This window comes from Falco rusticolus, chromosome 7 (genome assembly GCF_015220075.1).
Source record: "Falco rusticolus isolate bFalRus1 chromosome 7, bFalRus1.pri, whole genome shotgun sequence".
NCBI lineage: Eukaryota > Metazoa > Chordata > Aves > Falconiformes > Falconidae > Falco > Falco rusticolus.
The window spans coordinates 72,489,218-72,509,814 of NC_051193.1; the positions used below are offsets into that span (position 1 = coordinate 72,489,218).

At 41.7% G+C, this 20,597-nt stretch overlaps 1 protein-coding gene across 12 annotated transcripts in view; it reads left to right on the top strand.

The window, feature by feature from the left end:
- PLA2G4B (phospholipase A2 group IVB) overlaps positions 1 to 20,597 on the top strand; it is a 51,858-nt gene that overhangs the window by 24,742 nt on the left and 6,519 nt on the right. For 10 of the 12 annotated variants that reach the window (XM_037395869.1, XM_037395861.1, XM_037395865.1 and 7 more), the window contains 17 exons: positions 1,760 to 1,832; positions 3,017 to 3,193; positions 3,829 to 3,965; positions 4,672 to 4,803; positions 6,011 to 6,069; positions 8,127 to 8,169; positions 9,420 to 9,483; positions 9,874 to 10,001; positions 10,113 to 10,223; positions 11,256 to 11,293; positions 12,214 to 12,349; positions 13,330 to 13,466; positions 13,727 to 13,949; positions 14,571 to 14,688; positions 15,737 to 15,874; positions 17,060 to 17,164; positions 17,734 to 17,919. In XM_037395869.1, the coding sequence (XP_037251766.1) occupies positions 1,760 to 1,832; positions 3,017 to 3,193; positions 3,829 to 3,965; positions 4,672 to 4,803; positions 6,011 to 6,069; positions 8,127 to 8,169; positions 9,420 to 9,483; positions 9,874 to 10,001; positions 10,113 to 10,223; positions 11,256 to 11,293; positions 12,214 to 12,349; positions 13,330 to 13,466; positions 13,727 to 13,949; positions 14,571 to 14,688; positions 15,737 to 15,874; positions 17,060 to 17,164; positions 17,734 to 17,919 (2,005 nt within the window). Of the gene's footprint in view, positions 1 to 1,759; positions 1,833 to 3,016; positions 3,194 to 3,828; positions 3,966 to 4,671; positions 4,804 to 6,010; positions 6,070 to 8,126; positions 8,170 to 9,419; positions 9,484 to 9,873; positions 10,002 to 10,112; positions 10,224 to 11,255; positions 11,294 to 12,213; positions 12,350 to 13,329; positions 13,467 to 13,726; positions 13,950 to 14,570; positions 14,689 to 15,736; positions 15,875 to 17,059; positions 17,165 to 17,733; positions 17,954 to 20,597 lie in introns of all 12 variants that reach the window. The other 2 variants (XM_037395873.1, XM_037395872.1) reach the window with 2 other exon arrangements.

Here is a 20,597-nt window from a genome sequence, read left to right on the forward strand (position 1 = left end):
TAATTCAAAACAGCTCTGTAATTGTCTACATAATTCAATATTTCATGTTAATGAAACCCACTAGGAATGCCGACTGAGTGTTCCAGTGGGCACCTCTAATGTTAAATAACTATTTACACAGCAAAGTTAGTCAAATTCTTTCAGTGCACAACTGGAATCATATGGAAGCGTCCCAGCTGGAACTTGTAATGTCCAGAATGTTCTAAATATGTAAGTTTCAAATTGGAGGATAACATAGTAGAAATGGTTCTTGTCACACAAGAACAAATGTATCTTAAACCCATGACCCCCAAGGCTGCCCCCACCGCTGCTGCACTGGGCCTTGGGCAGCTCCGCACAGAAACCACCCCTGCAGCCCCCTGCTACCAACACCTTGCCACCAACCCCAAATACACAGTTCAAATGGTATCCGTTTGATTTAAAATTTACCTCTAAACAGAACTGAGTGAAACTGGATGAAACTAATAAACATGCTTAATAGTCTCCAACCCATTTTAAAAGAATTTCAGATTAATTGTAGTGAGTGACTCCTTCTATAAAGAAGTTTCTCCTTCCCCAGCACTTTGTGTCTCCAAAGTTAATAATTTCAGTATCAGGAAAATTAGAGTGCTAACTTTCAAAATAAAATTCTCAAATTGTTTAGTTAGTGTAATGAGATACTCTCATTTAGACAAAGAGATAGGGTGTTTCAGTTAATGAGTAGTTTAAGCTGCCTTTTACGCTAATGAAACACAACATGATGTGGCCCTGTTTTATTAGTGGTAGCAGGACTGTATGTTATTATTGCTGACAAGCTGTGCTAGTATGCAGAAAAATAGAGAAAACACTCAAGACAAAATAGAAATTTCAATCTTCCAGTTTGAAAAAAGAAGGAAATATTTTCCCACTTTTAGTGTTACGGTTGTCACGTGTCTGTATATGTGTGTTCGTTGGGCTTATCAGAGCATCTTTTGAAAATGGCCAATTATGTTCTGACCAGCTTAGGCTGGAAGCTTGATTCTTTGTTAGAGCTAGGAATAAGTAGCTTGAAATAAGCATTATGACAATAGCTTGCCTATGATAGAAATAAATTTCACGTCTGTAAGGGAAATGACTCCATTGCCTTCGGTTTATTTTCAAGATACCTAATGATGTGGGATTCTGTGACATTATGCCCCAAAGCAGGGCACTACTTTCTTCATCTGGAGGGTCTCTGCTGGGTCCCTTCATGCAAAGTCTGTAGTGCATTTCTCTAGATGAGCTAGACCTACTTACAAGCATCACAAAACCATAGTCCTAGTTGGGATATACAGCCAGAAGTTTCTAGCTCGCATCAGTAACTACCATGTTCTGGCCAAGTGTCAGTGCTGTGCCAGGAGCCAGGCAGGCAGCTGCAGGTTCCTAGTGTTGCCTTTCAAAGACCTGGTTTTGACCTACATGTGGTACCGGACCCTTGGCAGACTGGCAATACAACTGTCACCACAGCTGTGCATTGATCACGTTGTATGAAAACGGGCACCTCTGGGGTGACTATGAAAGCTTTCCACACCATTGTCTGAGCCCGAGTTTTCTTTCTCCGTGTTCTGTTACTCAAGCTACTTAGTGAACAGCCCAGCATGCAGTCGTGTTATTGTCTCAGCATGGTGCACTTCCACTGGAGGGTGATCCCCTCGCTTCAAACAGACAAACAGAAGGACAGGCTGTCCCCTGTACTGTTGAGAATGCATATTGTTTTTGTATTTTGAGCTGATAAAATTAATCGCGTTTGTTTTCTCTGCAGATGAAGTTTTGCCCCATCCACATGCTTTCTGTAAGAATCATACAAGCTAAGAACATCAAGTCAAGAGACCTGTGTGAGTTGTGGTTTGATTGTGTTTTTAGTCAGAGTTTACAGTAAGCAACGTTCCTAAGTTGTGAAGGTATACAAGCAATGTACATAAAGCGCAGCCATAGAAGTACTAATGCCAGGGCTATAATTAGATCAAATGCCTGAGGTATCATTAGATTGAAGGACATATCTAGTGGCATTCCAGGGAACTGGTGAAACCCAAGACTCCCAGGTGAATTTTCTGGGCCAACAACAAGGGAAGGTAGACCTTGTGAGGAGGCTGCAATTTGTAAAGCTGCTTGTTTGGTTTTGATGTTCAGAATTGGTGTAAATCATACAATGGACTGGAATTTTGAAACACAGGCCACATATTTAGGGACCTTTTATTGAAACGTATCAATTATACACAATAATTGAAGGTAAATTAGAGAATTTCAAGCCTTCTAAAATACAGTATCATCTGGGGTATTTGCTGTTCTCAGATGACCAGTCACATTAAATTATATGGATGGTTTCTGGGTAAGGAGGGCCTCTGCAGATCCAGCCCTAAGCACGTGCTGAATGTGCAGGCAAAACAGACTTTTCTGGGTACTTCTGTATTGAACTTTCTTTGCCTCATTATCTCCCCCTCACAGTCTCCTGTGGCTCCTTCTCAAGATGTACTAGGGACCAGCCATTCAGCTTCCATTTTTGCAGAGGCCTCCTGTGGGTTCCTCAGTCAGGACAGAGACCTTGAGCTGCCTTTTCTCATGCTCTTGAAACCTCTGGCCTGTGTATTCTTCCAGTGAAAATCGACATGTTCAGCCAAAAAAGCATCACTTTGCAGCAAGCTGCAGCCAAGAGCATTCGCATCTCTCCATGCAGGGCCGAGCACAACAGGATCCCAGAGCAGCCAGGGTGGGAAGGGACCCTCGGAGACCACCCAGCCCAACCCCTGCCAAAGCAGGCTCTCCCGGAGCAGGCTGCACAGAGCTCATCCGGGCAGGTTTGAATGCCCCCGGAGAAGGAGACTTGGCCAACCTTGGCCAAGACCAGCTGTGGGGGGAGACCGGAGCCGGCGAATCTCCTGTTGGCTGGTTAGCTGCCTGCTGAAGGGCTTCCTGTGGCATGTGCCACGTGGCAAAGTCCAGAGGTGGTCACGAGAGAGGGTAGTGTGACAAGGCCTGTGTTTCTGAGTTTCAATGATCTCTTCTATCTACTCTATTGAAGGGACAGTTCCACTTTCCTGCCAAAACCTTGCGGGGCAATGTTATTCACTGCTTGATACCAGTCTGAAGTATTTAGGCATCTCGGGCTGCAGTAGACATCTTCAGTCAACTCCAGACTCCAGCTCTGAAAGACACCACCTTGGAGATTTGCTTTCACACCGTTGCCAAGCGTCACAAAGTAAATGTGCTTTCCCACCGTGGCTTTTCCCAAAGGATGGCCGCTCGAGGCACTGACTGCACTAACCATAAGGAGTAGATGTAGGCTGGAAGCGAGATGAAGAGTCCTGACTCACTCAGGCCCCTGTGTGCATGGGCCTGCGCTGGCCTCTAGCTACAACAGGTCTTCTTTCCTCATACCTAACCCTTCTAGACAGCCATCGTGTCCCCTCCGCATGTTTGTGCTGCCGCACTGAGCCAGCAGTCTCCTCTGATCTTCTCTGTAATGTGTGTTCTCCTTTCCTGTAATCATCCTAACAGCTCTTTTTGGAACTACCTGTAGTTTCAGTTAAACTTTTTTAACGTTGTTGACCGGAATTGTAAGGAATATGCCAGAGGAATGGTCAGTGGGGACTTTTATACCTCTTTCTCTTCGTGTGGGAAACACGGCTCTTAGCGTACTTTGTGTGTGCATTTGCAACTTGTAGTTACCCAGGAATTAGATGGTTTTCCTTGGTTGCTTGCAAACAATGGTTTCTTCACTTATTCTTAAAAAAGGTAGTAATATTTGTTAGTCCCCAGAATCATGGCCTTGCCTTGCTTTTCATCTATAACGTTGGCATCAGTTTTTTAATTTTTAATTTTTTTCTGCTGCAGTGACCGCATCAGACTGCTACGTGCGCTTGTGGCTGCCGTCTGCTTCAAATGGAAAGCTTCAGACCAAAACCATCAAGAATTCTGACAACCCTGTCTGGAATGAGACTTTCTACTTTAGGATCCAGAGAGAAGTTGAGGTAGTAAAAAAAATAGAAATTTCACCATTTTGAATAGCTGGGAATCGTCAGTTGACACCTTGTTGATCAACTGTGCTAAATAACTTAAGTAACTGCTTGTGTAACAGAATTTGCAACTGTCTGGTGAGCACAAAACAGTACACGTATGCAGTAGTTTTCCGCTCAGCCAGTTACCAACATCAGTGATAGCAATGCCTACATCTGAGCTAGTCCAGATTCCTTTTGTTGTCATCTGGGAGAAATAAGTACTGCTGTAGCATGCTTCATCTGGGCTATTTTGGATGGCTAATTTGAAAAGAGCTTTCCCTCTACTGGTGGTTTTAAGGGAAGGGTAGAGGAGTTGCTGTGGTGTGGACAACAAATTTAATCCTACCCTAAGCTGGGTAGTTAAGAGAACTCTGGGGATGAAGAAACTGAGTAAGTATGCTCTTTGGGCAGGCTATCTGTAGTGCAGAGCACTGACATCTCTTCTGTCTCAGGATAGTGGGAGCTCTGTGTTATAGGTAGTTGCCTCCTATTTCATGATAAGTTTCCCAAGAGTGGGTTGAATAAGTGTTCCACATTAGCAAATGCCTGAAGGAAAGCACGTATTGCTTTATTCTTAGCACTGTGCTAGTCAAGCAGCTGCAAAAGCCTACAAGCAATTTTTTGTTTCTGTGTAATAGCAGCTCAATAAGAGTTCTTATTTATTTTCTTCTACTACCAGAACATTTTAGAGTTGGCAGTGTGTGATGAAGATCCACTCACCAAAGATGACACACAGTTCACAGTTCTTTTTAATGTTGCTAGAATCAGACCTGGAGAGACGCTCCGTGAGACATTTGCTTTGAAATCAGAGGTAAGAACTGAAAATACAGGAAGCGATTGGCAAGACCCCATTGTCCACATTGGCTTCCATGTTAGGTGGGGTTTGGGTCTGCACAAACAGATCTCATGTTATTATCAATATCTCATCACAACAGGTGTTGCCATGCTGGATTTTTCGCCTTCGTTAATCTCTTTTCACAGATTGAGAAAGTGAAGCAGCTGCTCTCTCGTGCCCACCGTCTGTGGGGGGTGGGTGGGAAATGTTAACAGGGAGCATCTTTAAACAGTCGTTTTTATCTTTTATAATCTACATAAGTAACTTCCTATCCTTTCAGCTTCGTTCCACTTTTGTCACACTTAGAGGCCATTTCCTCTTAAGTGGCAACTTTTTATTAAAAACATGAAGAGAATCCACTCACCACTTGAATGAAATGGTTCTTTCAGGCTTCTCCCATTGGTGTTCATGCTGGGTTTCCTAGGTGATTCAGATTCCTCTAGCCTGTAATAAAAGGACACCTGTTCTGCTAACATTTTTGGTATACTGTTAAGGAGCCTGTGAGAGAGAGTTGCCCAGAGAACAGAGCTGGGAAAGGCCCGTGACAACTCCCAGGTTTGTCTGAGCTGTGGCTGAGGGATGGCTACATGCTCACTGCAGGAAGGAGACAGTCCATACCCAAAAGAACAGCTACTTTCCAAATGCTGAAAGCTGTTAAGGTGGATCTCCCTTGTGACACTGCAGGCTGGTGCCATGCACTTCTCAGCCAGTGGGTGAGTCACTGGGAAACAGTGATTCAATAACCACTGCAGTCCAGAGTGCTCTTGCCTGCTTCCTCTCTGCTGCATTCAGTGTGAGTGTGATTTAAATGGGTTGTACATGGAAATGACACTGGCATTAGTCACGTTTGTTGCTGGACTTCAATGTTTTTCCCCCCCAGTGCACACCATCTTTGCAGAAAGCCATTGCATTTCTGTTTCAGTCAAGCTTTTGCCCTCTGATTGTATCTTCAGAAATATGTATAATTCTACATATCCTATAATGGGGGAAAGGCACTCTTACGTGCCTTTTGCAAGCCTGTGGTTTCCATTGCAAGCTCAGCTTTGGAAGAGGTAACACACAGCTGTTTTGGTGACATTAGCAGAGGAGATGTTAGCCATGGAAGTGCTTTTCAGGTGTGTCTGCACTGCCAAATTCTTGCAGCCTCCAGTAATCTGTATTTATTTTACCCTTTTGTTTTTAGAAAGAGAGGTGCACTAAGAAATGGGAGAGTTTGGAAGTGGAATTCTGGATAGAAAGAATGTGAGTAAAATTCCAAAGCTGAAAGGTATAGATCTCGGAGAAAGAGGAACTCTTCCAGCTTTTCCTCCGAGCAGTGAACTGAAATTACAGTTTCAAACTTTTTTTACCTTAACTTCCCCAGCTAATTCTGCCTGTCAGTGTATTTCATACAGATCTTACCTTCTGTTCAACATGTATATGTAGTAACATTGGTATGATGTGATAAGTTGCACACAAGAGGTGTGTAAAATTTAAGAGGTGCTCTTCAAGTTGTTAATATTAATTGAACAATGCCTAGAATGCTGTGGTTTCTAAAAGACCAGAAAACTTGGATTATTATCACAATATGTACATAGTTGAGTAGACAGTATTAGAAAAGTCACCCATTAGGTGATAGCTTAGTTAAGCTGAAAAAAATACACAATCAACAAATAATAAAATTAAGACCATCCCCCTCAAAGTGGTAATCAATGTTGTCTGGAGGAGAAAAAAAACCCCATAAGATAAATTTTATCTCTCCTTTAAATGCTATCACCAGTTTGATTGGGGAAAAAAACCAAAACAAAAAAAACCCAAAACCACCACCACAACAACCACCAAGCCCTAAGCTACATGTTCTGGCATATTTGATCTTAGCATTACCAAAAAAAAAATAAAAATATAGTTCACTCAGAGCTAACTGCATGATTAGAAGAAGGAAGTGTAAATAAAGCTACTCATTCTGCAAAAGAAAATCACTGTTGTTCTTGGTTAATTTATCCCACAGTGAAAGTAAAGAAAATCTATTTATCTATGATAGATACCTTAAGAGATGGTATAAGCACCTCGTGCAAATGTGGAAGCAGTCACAGCCAGATATATAAAAAGGACAGAATGAGATGCAGTGCTTACAAACTGGACTGAGTAGATTCAGACTAGAAATAAGAGGAGTATCTTTCACCATTTAAGTTATAAGGCATATGGGAGATCCTCTATCCTCAGAAGTCAAACCTAGTTATTTCCATTTCAATAAATTCTACAGCTGAATTGGAAGTTTTAAGGCTGGAAGTGGTGCTTGGTGAAATACTCTGCAGCACTCTCAAAACTATCAAGCTGCAACAAGTCGTTTACCATCTCATACCAACATACTCTTCGTGCCAGTCCCTCTGCTGCCTTCTTCTTGTTTCTTCTCATTCAGGATGTGCGTGCGCTCTCTGCTTCTTCTTCCTCTCTCCTTCTTCTTCCTCTCTCCTTTGGCTGCCCAACCTCTTAACAGAACCAGCCACAGCTGCACCTTATCTACATCAGCCAACCCACCGCCCCTGCAGCCAGCCCACAGCTGTATGTTATCAATATTAATTAACCCAGCTTCATTCCTCTACAACTGTGGACTTTACAGAAAGTCAAAGGTTGTATAACTACATAACTTTTAATGGTCCTTTCAGACATATAAAAGCACTTATGAATGAATGTAACATCATGATGTTGGAGTATTGGCCTTAATGAGCAATGCTGTTAGAAGACTTTATAGTTTACTCATAGTATTAAATAACTACATCCATTCAGTGTACATCTTACAATTCAAAATGTCTTGGACAAAGGCTTTCTATTACTTACCTCTGTGTTTTCCAGTCATACATGTAGCACAGCGGGAGTTAATTCTTATTTGCTGTTCATTTATGATCGGTTGTAAATTATAATCTGGAAGAGTCAGAAACGTCTTTCCTAATAAGTATTTGCAGAGCACATTAATAGTAGTCTTTGCTTTCCCCAAGTCTTAAGGTCATTTGTTAATAGCAGGACATGATTCCACATAGACCAGTATGCTTTTGTTCTGCTGTATCTTAGCATATAGTTTTAAGCATGGGTATTTTTGTGGGCATTCCTGCCTTTCTTCGTGTTTGGCTACTACATTTTGGTTCACGAGCTCAGCAGGTGATCATGTATTATGCCTTTTAGAAAACAAATTTTGATACTAACATAACTATATTGGATTTTAAGCAGGAAAAGTCATAAAACTACTATTTAAAAAAAAAACAAAAAACCACCAGATACTTACACAGCTTTTGTTTGTTTGCCTTTTGATTCTGTCTTTTCAGCCCTGGCCCTCCAGAGCGTCTCATTACCAATGATGTCCTAGTGGTAAGGTTCACATATGAATTTATCTTGGAGTGACACTTCCTTCATTTTCTATTCTCTTCTCTTCCCCCAGCCATCTGACATTTTATAGAGAAAATACAAGCTACCATGACAGATTAGAGCATGGTGTGCATTATAAAGTGAAGCATGTGGGATGATTCCCATTTGTTACGGCTTAACTGTTGCCCTCTCCATGCAGAAATAGAAGCTGTGTTTCTTGAAGTCCTCAGGTATTACAGACATCAGTATTTTTGCCCAGCTGTGGCTTGTTAATGTTGCAGAACCCCATATTCCTTGGTGTTTAAAGTGAAAACTGCTTGTGTTTCATGTAATACAGCATGGCACTTGGCAGGAGAAACAAAAAGGGCTGAGTCTGTAGAAGGCAATAGTAAGTACTCAGTGTGCTTATGACCGGAAGGTTATCTAATGTAACAGCTTTCTGGGAAATGAGTTTTTTAATAAAGAGTTATTTTACTTGTTGAAACATAGAGTCCTCTTTTGGTGTTAGTCAGTGTGTGGCACATTACCTATCTCCTTGGGCTGGCCCAGCAGCTAAGGAGTACAAAGTACTTCATGCCAACCACTCCAAGCCTGCGCGTGATTCGCACACGCTAGCCTTTAATAGCCCTGAGGCAAAGTAACACATATTCTGTTCTTTCCCCCTCATTTTCTGTGTGAGGTATAAGAGCTGTAATGATTGGCATGCATTGTTCCTGAAATGGCTTCGAAAACTGTCCTGGCATGAATTATTAAAGGTGAACTGGAATGACTCAGGTGGAGGGTAGGGTGGAATAAATCCATGATCTCCCTACATCAGGACCAGCAAGAAGATGCTTTGTAGACTAATCACTGCCACAATACAGAGAAACTCATCATCAGGTGTTTTCCCCCACCCTTCCTAAATAATTATCAGATATATGTGTAGCTATTTGGGCAACAGTGCGTTGTACAGAGTTTCCGGATTTTGGGATAACTTGGATGGGTACAGCAACCTGTGGCAATGCGCCACTGTATGGACGAGTTAGCTCTGAAGCCGTGTAACTGGGTTACTGTCCTGGGATAGCAGTGTAACTGGGTTACTGTCCTGGGATAATGAGCTCGGATTTACACTTGTGCAGCTGGATTGTTTCCAGCACTGAGACCAGTTCAGTTGGCTCTGTATTATAGGTAGCGTTTGCTGGCATGATGTTTCATTATTTGCTGCAGATGTGGTGTTTTGTACCTTCACATTTTTCCACTCCTGTCTTTTACAGTCCCGTGAGGTTTGTTGCTTGGATGTGCGAGTGGACATTAATGAAAGCAGGAAATATTTGCAAGGTACGCTGATTTTCTCTGTGAAGCGAAGACATGACCAAATCAGCCTGTCACAGTAATTCAGACCCAGATAGAGGCATTTTAGAATACAGAGACATCTACAGACAGTAAAATGTAGGGGGATGAAAGTCCCTAAACTGCCTCCGGCTGTAATGCTGATCCCTGTGTCTTTTCCTTGTCTTTTCCACCACTTTGCTGGTGGAAGTATGAGGGAGTGCTTCCCCTGGGAGCACTCCCAGTTGTGGGGTAAAGGCAGGAGTACTGGCTCCTGGGCTGTAGGAACCTTGCCACTGTGGCAGCTTACAGAGGAGTTCCTGCAGAAAGTGTGCCGCCTTTGTTTGCTATTTTGCCTGAACAGCAATATCATTCTCTGCACAAATCTGTTTTCTCCAGAGGGCAAAAACCTGGTGCTTACGGTGCCTGCATCTCATGAGGGAACGCAGAAAAGTACAGAGGACACAGATACTTTCTACTTCCATTGCGTGAAGGCTTGGGAGCCGGTTCTCAAAGTCAGGCTGCAGGTAATGGGCACTACACAATACCGTGTGCTTGTTTCCAGGGTCACCAAAACAGTAAAGAACTGGGTTGTTTCTATTCTGTGAATAAAAACTATGGGTTTTTTTCCTCTGTAGAATGTTTCTGATAAGGAAGATGAAAATAGCAATTTAAGTGACACCTTAACAGTACCACTGAAATTTCTCCCTGTTGGACACAGAGTGAAAGTAACTCTCCCTGTAAGACATGTAAGTGCTTCAACATTTATATGATCTTTTGGAGAGAAGAGTAACTCTCAGTGTTTAATACCATAACATTTTATATATATCAATTAGTAAGTCTGAGAATTTTGTGCAAATACACGTTTTCTGTGAGAAAGGTTAGTTTTCTCAGAGAAATATCAATATTCTGTCCATAAAATCAATAACTGGGAATTTATCCAGGCCAGTTTTAGATTCGCTTCAGACCAACCTCTGCTGTCCATGCACAGTTAAAGGTGAATATTGAATACCCCTAGCAAGGCTTTGGGATGGCCTGCTGCTCTTTATCAAGCCCAGGTGGCTAGCTCAGTCTATATACCTGAATTTTAGATGGCTAAAGTTAGATGAGTTGAATCTTGCCCTCAGAGAACAATTCTATCCCATTCTTCTCTGCATACAGTCGTGATGTTAACTGGTGGAGAGATACAGCTCTAAATTGCTTTAATGCAGCAGTAATGCTGCTGTGTGGCCAGATGAATGTTAACAACAGTAAGACATCCTTCCTCAGACCTTGCAGCAAATGAGGCAAAAATAAGAGGAGGAGAATTTCTCAGCAGCCTTTCTTATACAGAGAAGGGAGCACAAATGTCTGTTTTGCCACTAGTGGTTCCCCACCTGTCTCTCTGGGCGCTCTTTTACCTCCAGTAGTTTTTTGTAAGGGTGTGGTGACTTGTATTTTCCATCACTGTCTTTCATCTGGCCTGCTGTTCTTAATCCTCAAGAATAAGAGGGTGGCAACGTGCTGCTGCTGGGTTAGGATGGTTCTTGGAGGTATATTCACAGTGAGGAAGAAATCCTGTTTCACAACCCACTGATCTGACCACTTCCACTCCTGCCTCTTTCACTTCTCTGTAGAATGTTTGGTGTTTAGTTGCTTTCCTTCTGTTTCCCACTACAGTTTTCCAAAAAACCGTGTGCAGAGTGGTAGTGTTGGGGCATTCCAGGAGGCACTAAAAATCTGGATTTCAAAACTACTCTTTTCCCCACTTCACATTCCTGCTCTTATTTCTTTGTTTACAGAATGTGCCACTGCAGTTGTACCTCCAGCTAAATGATTGGTAAGAGGACTATTTTTTTCTCTGAAGGTTTTATTGCTCTTTGAACTATGAATTCTAGAACAGAATAGCCTTTATTTAGATACAAGGAACGCACAAGACTAGGGGTAAAATACAACAATAGCTCAGTCAACATCAAAGACTCACCACAGCAGATCAAAGTTAAATGTCCTTAGGGCAAAAGAGTCATGCCAACATGCAGGAAAAAAAAAAAAAAAAAAGAAGAGAGAAGGAAAAAAAGAAGATAGTTTCAAACAGTGAGGAACTTAGTCACTGGGTGTCCTTTGTGTCAAAGAATCAAAGACTGCAATCGGAGGCTTCTTCAAAAGAGACACAGAAGAGGCAAGAAGGCAGAGTGAAAAGGGAATTTGAAATAAGCAAACCATCCAGAGTCCAGACATTACTCAAACCACACAGGTGTTCTTAAGAAAATAGATCTGTGGCTCTGGTGATATCAGTAGAAAGAAGCACAAGCTAGGGAAGATGAAATGTTGCACTGTAAAATAATGAGAAAGACAACGTATAAATCCAAATTATCATTGTACTGTTTCTGTATAAATCTGTGGTACAAATCCCCATGAAAGACCTTGGTCGATTCAAGTCACCCTTTGCTCAAAAATTATATGACACAGAAATTAAAAGAATTCAGCTTACAAAGCTACTGAAAGACACACAGAAGCCTTTATTTCTTCATAAGTGCCATCCTTTTCTGACAGTAAAACTTACACTGAAACATCAGAAAGTAGAGACCATGCAGAAGCAAAGCAGTTGATTTCTTTGAAACTGGAAGCTGCATTTCTGTCTCTAAATCTGAACAGTGAATTGTAATTTTTTTATGACATTTAGTAACTGTAGTTGCTAAAAATAGATCCATATACAATTTAAACATCAGTCCTATGCCTCTGGATTTACTTATGTTTCAGCACAGAAAATCTAGATGTGCGCTTCGGGTACAATCTGTGCCAAGAAGAGCAAGAATTCCTGCAAAAAAGGAAGAGAGTGGTTGCCAGTGCCCTGAAAAGGGTTCTTCATCTGGAAAGAGATCTGCATGGACACGAGGTCTGTGAGTTGGAATCCAAGCCTGGGGTGTGGGTCTGTTGAATTAGAATTGCCACAATTCTCCACAAAATTTCGAGTAATTTTTGTATGTTGATGACAAACCCGCTGATCTGAATGGCAGCAGAATAGCAGTTCTCCATGTGGCATACCCCATACTTCTCTAAAATTTCAGCTCAGCTGGTCGTGCCCTCACTGGTTTCAATGGGTCAAACTCCTCAGGGCCTAACGTACCACTTTTCTAAGCCAGAGTTTCCAGCAGTGTGATGCAGTGGGTCAGCAAGATATGAGGCACTGGTACGTTGTGATAGACACAGCCTACCCAGACAACCCAAACCAGTTAGGAAAACAGGAGTATTTGAAATTCACCTTGCATCAGAAATATTTATGAAAACATTGGAAAGACCCTTCTTTGCACTTACCTTTTTTTTTTTTTTTTTAATTATCAGAGCACTTTACACAAAACCTCAAAATTCTTTAAGGTGGAGAAAGAACATTTTATAACAAGCTCCAGCTGAAGTATGTTTTGTTGCAAAGATCCAGGGTGAATTTTTAAGTGAACATTTACTTTCTTGCTGGAATTATATTTCTTGAATGGATGTTGTTCAAAGAATAATTTTTTTGCTTAATATTTTTTTTCTAAACTCTGCTCAGGACTTCCTTGAATCAATTCTTAATTACATTTATTGCACTTGCTGTTATTTATAATAAAATAATTTCATTATCTGTTACTAAAGAACAAGAGGAGGACAGAAACTTAAAATCACTGCATATTCAAAGTCTGCCAAGCTTTGGGGTTAAGGGAACCTACTGAATATCTGGAGGTTAATTTAAAAAAGGTACTGGTAAAGACTGGCTGAACGTTTATTTAATTTAATTGTCCTCCAATGAAGTCTGCTGAGGAAATTATAAGAGGTGTAATTAGACTTTTCCAAGTCAGCAAGTGAGTAACTTTTTGAAGATAATACTTATGTTTTGAACAGGTCCCAGTAATAGCTGTTATGGCAACAGGCGGAGGCCTCAGAGCAATGTCAGCTATGTTTGGCCACCTCTTAGCTCTTCAGAAGCTAAATCTGTTGGACTGTGTTACCTATCTCACCGGGGCTTCTGGCTCAACATGGTGCGTATAGAAAATGAGATTTGTATTTTGAATGACTGTGACACCACATGCCCACACAGTGAGGGAGGTGCATCTCTTTTGAAGCCTTACATCGTTAATAAGTGAACATAATTCCCTGGTAAATCTATTACTGTTGGCTCTCAATAACATCAGTTTAGGCTTGCCGATTCTCTTCTTTGATGAAAATGGTTGGGCCAACATAGTAATTTTCCAAAGAGATTCAAGCACACGGATGATTTTCTCACATTTCTGTTCTTCAGGACCCTAGCAGATCTGTATGAGCATGCTGACTGGTCACAGAGGACTCTGGAGGGGCCACTTAAGGCAGTAAAAGAACAAGTGACAAAATGCAAGCGCAACCTTATGTCTGTAGAGCATCTGAAGTACTATCACAAGGAACTCGCTGAAAGGGCAAAAGCAGGACATGTGTCATCTTTTACAACTCTGTGGTCACTTGTTCAGGAAATGTTCTTACATGAACGGGTATGTACGTGGTCCTGCCACACATTTGGGAACCATCCGCTCATTTTCTTTATAGAACTTTAACCTTTGAAGGCATGACATAGTGTGTGGAACAAATCAGAAGTGATGGAGGCATCCTGGTGTGATTTGTAAACAATGACAGAGGATCTTGTAGCCAGGATTTTCCAGGGTAGCTAATGGTTTGAAGGTACCTCTGTGCCAGGGTGCCCAAAAGGTAGCAACTTCATTAGGTAAACTTTCAGAAAGGACTGAGCAACTTCCCCTGAAAAGTCATGTCTTTTTATAAAGTCTGTTTCTAGTTGAACACTTAAGAACTAGAGTAATCTGTCTTCATGTGAACATTAGCTCCAACCTTAGTAAAGATCTGTGGGATGCAATCAAAGCCCTTTGATTTTAATGAAGATGTTACTAGGTATCAAAAAGGCAACCAGGAAGGAAAGTGCAGGAACATGAAGGAAGAGGTCTTCCATTAAAATGGAACTTACAGTTTCCTCTGGGTTATAAAACATCTGCTATCTATTCATACTCAGGTAGATTGTGTCACTGTTTTTGCCTTTATGCTCTTCCAGAGGTTTACTGTGATATTTTTTTTTTATTTTTATTTTTTATCTCTTTGATTAGCCAAGAAAGTACAAACTCACAGACCAGCGCAAGGCATTGGAGCATGGACAAAACCCATTGCCTTTCTATGCAGTCCTCAATGTGAAAGAGGAAAAGTTCAGTACTTTCAAATTTAGAGGTAAGTATTCCTAGAGTTTCTTCTGACTGAATAGGGCTTAAAGAGAGTTCGGAGGGAGGGAGGGTGCATGTGTGTGGGAATAAAAGGAGAGTATATCTGCTGCTTGCCCTGACTCAGTATTCGTCTTTTAATAAAATGTCTTTTTTGTGAACTGTTGGGTGTTGATTAGAAAGAGCAGATCAGCTGGGTAACATCCTTGGGCATGAAAGGGCATTTCTGAAGATCTGGGCCGAAGTTCTAGTTTTGCCACAGACATTGTGAGTGTGAGCAAAGCGTGTGATCTCTTTCTGCCTCAGTTCCACACCTATAAAATCACTTTGATTCCTTAGTTTGTAGAGGTGCTGTGAAATGTAATTGTCCCTCCCCTAAATACTACAGTGATAGGGGTATGAAAGTGGAGTGAAGTATGAATGATAGCTGTGATGGGTGTGATATGACACCCTTTAAATGGGCACAGGCTACATTAAATAAAAGGTATTAAAATGAGCAGATACTGGAAAAAAGCCCAGTTAATACTTATATGTGGTGAGGTTTATAGCTACTGTTCTACTGCAACACCTGTACGGGACAGCTTGAGGCAGGGAACCGCGTGGCCATGCCCACACCGCATTTTCTAGTCTGCACCTGATGTGTCTTCAGGCTGCGATGTTGTATCGTGCAGACTGGCAGGTTTGGGTTAGCAGAGGTCTCATGCCACTCATTCCTCACAGGCTGGATCACATTTGCATGTCATACATTTGATGCCTTCGATTTAGAGAGGCGAGTGGGATCCCAGAATCTTTACACAGAAATAAATAGCTAAGCTTTTGAAGCTAATGTTGCAGCCTGTTTCTGAGGTGAAAAACTGAGTTCCTTTTGTATGCAAATCATCTCTCAGCTTGTCTGGAACTGGACAGTGTAGTTTGCAATACAAAGCCACGGATAGTACAGAGCTGCTAAGACTAGCAGGATCCATGGAGCTCGTGGACAGCTTTGTCCGCAGGGGAAGGGTGGGTTTTTTCCCTTATTTTCATTACAGTAAACATGCTATGTGTCAATTCTTTTGTAGAGTGGGCAGAGTTCTCTCCTTATGAGGTAGCCATACCAAAATACGGAGCCTCCATTCGTTCAGAATATTTTGACAGTGAGTTCTTCATGGGAAGGCGAGTGAAGAAGCTGCCAGAATCTCGGATCTGCTATCTGGAAGGTGACCTACATGTGCAATATAGTTAATCACAACATGGTAGAAAGCACGGTACTAGCTAGCCACTGGTCTGTGTACAACATTCCTTGCCAGTAGGTCTGCTCTAGGTCTTGATTCCATGGGCTTTTTGCTCCTTTTGTACGCTTCTGCTCTTTGAAAAGCTTTTTTCCTCCTGCCCTCCCTTTTAACCTGGCCAGATTTGGGAATGTTGAAGCACGGTTCCCCTTCCCATTTCCTGAACCAAACAAGAAGGTGAAGAAGGCAAGTTAAGGAAATAATAAGCTTTTCTTCCCTGGCCAGTCATCAGGTCTTCAACTACATTATCTGTATTTCTAGCCAAGGCATTGCTGGGGCAGAACTGGAAGGAGCTGAAAATAAAATAGAACTAATCTAGAACAACCCACAAAGGTGAGAACCATCTGAGCTTTGTGGGTTGAGAATGGTGCCACTGATTTTCCCTGCCCATAAGGATGAAGGAAGCGCTTTTAAACTCCATCAACTGCTTTGACTGACTATTCTGCCTCTGAAGGTGAAGGAAAGAGGAATCCATCTGCCCCAGGGAGATTTTTAAATCCTTGTCAGACTTTTAGCTTTTGGTACTGGAAACAAGAGTCCAGTGGAGACAAAAATCATATTTCTTTCACTGTGAAGTCTGCTAGAGATTGAATTTGTTCCTCATGTGAGTACCTGGCACAGGGCTTAATGACAAAGGATAGTTCTTTCTTTTCCAAAAGCAGACTCACATATGGAGCCAATTCTATTCTGATCCTGGACCAGCTGAACTTCACGGAAATAAAACGTGCCTGAAAGGAAAAAACAGGTCTTAGATCAATTGAAAGAACAAATCAGTTTATAGAAAGGCCTTATGCTTATATGGCTTCGCTGTGCTTTCAAAGCTTGCTTTCTTTCACAAGTATACAGTAAACACTCTAAAACGTTGTTTGGGTGAGTGACAACTCTTATTTTGTTACCCTGTACTATACAGCGAATGGTTTGTGTGCTGTTACCTCCTGAGAAAGAGCACTGAAGGGCTGACCCCATCGTCTGTGAGCTCCGTGAGCCCTGCTGCTTAAGCTGTGTCATGGCAGGGTCATTTCACGTGGGCCAGTAATAGGTGGCATGGATACTTGTAATAGTCGCTGGTTAACGTGGTGATGCAGGATTTTTCTCATGTGGTTTGACTTGCAGGTCTTTGGACAAACATCTTTACTAGGAACTTGCTCGATGGCTTGTACTGGTCCTCAAATTCAAATGAATTCTGGGAACGATGGGCCAAAGATATGGTAGATATAGGTAAGAGTTTCAAAATCAGTATTTGTTTTTGACCGGACAGTGCTTTCTATCCAGGAGAGGATTAAGGAAGATCCACTATTGCTACTGGTTATGAATAATCTCTAACATCTCCCTAAATTACTGCATGTTGGTTGCCTTCCCAGCATGATTTTCACCTATATCAAAATGATCACTATGTGATGTTTTAATTTATTTTATTTCATTATTTTATTTTTAACTCAGAGGCACGCTTCATGTTATTTACACACAGTTTTAATTTAAAATTTGCCTATGGTCTTCTAATTACTCCTCCCATGACTGCAGATGAGAAGGGTGGCTTTTACTGTACGCAAAAGTACAAAGCCAGTGTGTCATTTGAGAGAGTAAAAGACAAAAGCTGTGCTTGCTTTGAACAAAACAAAGTATTTCTTTGTTTAAATGGGATTGGTCATGTGCATATGTCTCAAGCAGACTGCAAGAAACAGGGAGGGGAAGGACCCACGGGAAGACAGCAAGGGCGTCTAGCCAGTAAGGGTGCCTGGCAGGACAGATTGCTGATGGTTTTTCTCACGGTTCTTTTTATATTTCAGAAAAGCATTCCCCTGAGGATGATGTCACTGTCATCGAGCCTCCGTCTTGTTTGTCAGGGAAGTTGTATGAAATGTTTCAGGACATTATGACTAAGCGTCCACTACTGGGAAAATCTCATAACTTCCTGAGAGGCTTAGAATTTCATAAGGATTATATCCATCAGAAAAAATTTATTGAATGGAAAGGTAACTGCAACAAAGAGTTAGCTGCAGCGTGCAGGTAACATCTCAGATTTTTTTTTTTTTTTTTTTGCTTTGGAGATCTCATATTTAGAGAGATTTTTCTCAGGGTCTGGAAATCTGCTGAGAAGGAACTATGTTCATCGTGTCTGTTTCTTTAGGGTAACAGGTTAAAATGAACTAGTCCGTAGGCCACTCTTTCACCTCCTGAAAATATCTGTAACTTGTATCAAAGCATGCTCTTCTACAGGAAGTTTGTCACTCTGTATAGGTACATTTGTCAAAAGATCCAGAAGGGGTAGAATCTCTTGAGGTCAAGAAACAAAGCTAACACTGGAAGCATAAAGGACCGGCTGCAAGCACGTGGTTGCCCACGTGTGGTATTACTGCCGGATGATTTATCCATCCAGAGACCTCTCTTTAACCTTCTACTCTTGGATCTTGGTATTTCTGTTTCTGAAGGGTTAATGTCACATAGGTTTAGACTGTATATATTATGCATCGAGCTTACACATTCTAAGTTGAACTGCAGTTTTCTGTGGCCTGTGCTGTGCAGTCAAGCAAAGTCATAGTAGTTTTGCCTCTAAATCTATGAAACAATCTGTGAAACGATAGCAAGGTGATGGAGCTGAGGTTTTGTGCATCACAAACCTTCCTGCAATCGCAGCATCCTCATTTATTTGATGAGCAGGCGGCAGTGTGGGGAGGACCCCGCGTTATTAAGGTTAATCTGACTTCAGCAAGAAAACACATGTTCTCTGCCTGCTCTGAGTCCTTGTCTTTGGTAACTTAAGTTTTCTCTCCGCTGTTTCATGCAACTAACACCACTTTTTTGTTGCTGGCTGCCATTGCTACATGGTTTGTTGACAGTAGCAAGAGATGGTGGAGCTTTTTTGTGGATTAAGGCAGAGCTCACAGTGTGCTAAGTGCTTTTGAAATGTTCAGTAAGCAGAAAGTCTATGTCCTAAAAGAGTCTGCTTCAGAAGAAACAAGTGAGAGAAGGAGAAAACAAGTAGCATAAGAAGGGTGGGTGAGAGAAGGAGCAAGCACATAGCTGAAGAAGGTGGATGAAGGATAAAATTGTCAGTCAGTAAACGTTAAATAAGTAACTAAATTCTTACATTTGCTAGCTAGCAATTTCATAAAGGCAAATGGGTAGAAGCAGATTTCAAGGAGGATTTGGAGGAAAAGACCATAGGGACACTGAAGACTGCCTCAGGCTAGATAATCTACAAATAAAATAAGTGGAAAACATGAAGCCTGGAGTGGGAAAAATGAGCAGATTTTCTATCCTCGTTTGGCTGCCTGCATGTGACCAAGCTAAAGCCAGGTATGGATCCATCGCTAGGAGCCAGAGGAGATGCCAGCTCTGTGAGCAGAAATGATAGGCTCACGGTAGGTGAAGTCTCCAAAATACAGCTGCATTTTGAAGGCTTCCCTGCAGCTCAGGCTAGCTGACACATTAAAACAAGACTTTAAATGCCATGTAAAAAGCCTGATTTTCATGGCGAGAAATCTGAGAACTCATAGGCTGGAATTAGTGCAACACGTCTACAGTAGGGTTCATGCTTTCAAGGGAATTCCTGAGGCAGGACTTCTTTAAAGTCCCTTTTTGGGTGTAGGATGGAAAAAGACTCTCCCAAGGAAATGCCTAGCTCTGCTTCACATACCCTGCCATGCATAAATGCTGCATGGTTCCATCTCCATGATAAGAAAATGGGGGTAATGGAACATCAACTGAAAATACTCACCAGGACAAATAAAACTAAAAACTATGCTCAGTTTCTTCTGTGAGGGACTGCAAGCAAATGTCTCTCATTGCAGCAGAATCTGTGAATTCTCAGCAGCCATGAATGCTAAAATAAGCAAATAATTTTATAAAGACCTGACAGTGAGGGAATGGAAAAAAAAGTATGACTTATTACTTCAGGCTGCTGTCAAACCTTCCAGGCTTTGGAACAAGCTAGAGTTACTCTGCATGGTTCAAATCAACACTACAGAATGAGGCCAGGGAGGCAAAGAGATGGAAAGAAGTGCTGGAACTTAACCTGTAGTGTTTCTGCGATCAGCAGTTTCTTACAATACAAGCACCAATAACTTAAGGCTCAAGGGGCCTGTTCTTGGCTTTGCTACCTTGTTTTGTGAACTTGAAGAACACTCTTAAACCACTATTTTTGGTATTTAAAACCAGGGCAAAATTTTTTTTTTTTAATTCCATGGGACTAGAAATGGTACCAAGGGAACAGCAGTGGCCTTGCTGTCTGCAGGGCAGACTGGTGGGGTTGCTAGCAAAGAAGAGTCCACCTAACAGAAACCGGCTTTAGATCTCAACTTGCCAGTTGGTATAATCCCCTTTCAACTCCTTTGATGTTAATGTGAGGTTTAATTAATTCAAGCAGTATTTTAAGCTGTTGATAGGGGATGCTGTGTGCATGATACGGTATTTTTTTTGCGGCGTGGCTAAGATGATTTGTATGAGAGATCACTGAAAGCAGGTTGAAGTCACATTTTTCACCCTGGGGGAGGAGTTTAATCCAGAGAGGAGAATGCAAAAGCAAAAAAAGAGCAATGCAAAAGTGCAGCGACATACTGCATTTGTTAGATGTGTTGCTACACTGTGAAATTGGTTTTGTTGTTTGTGTTTTTCCCAGTTCTTAGGGGCAAAAAGAATCGGCTAAAGTCTG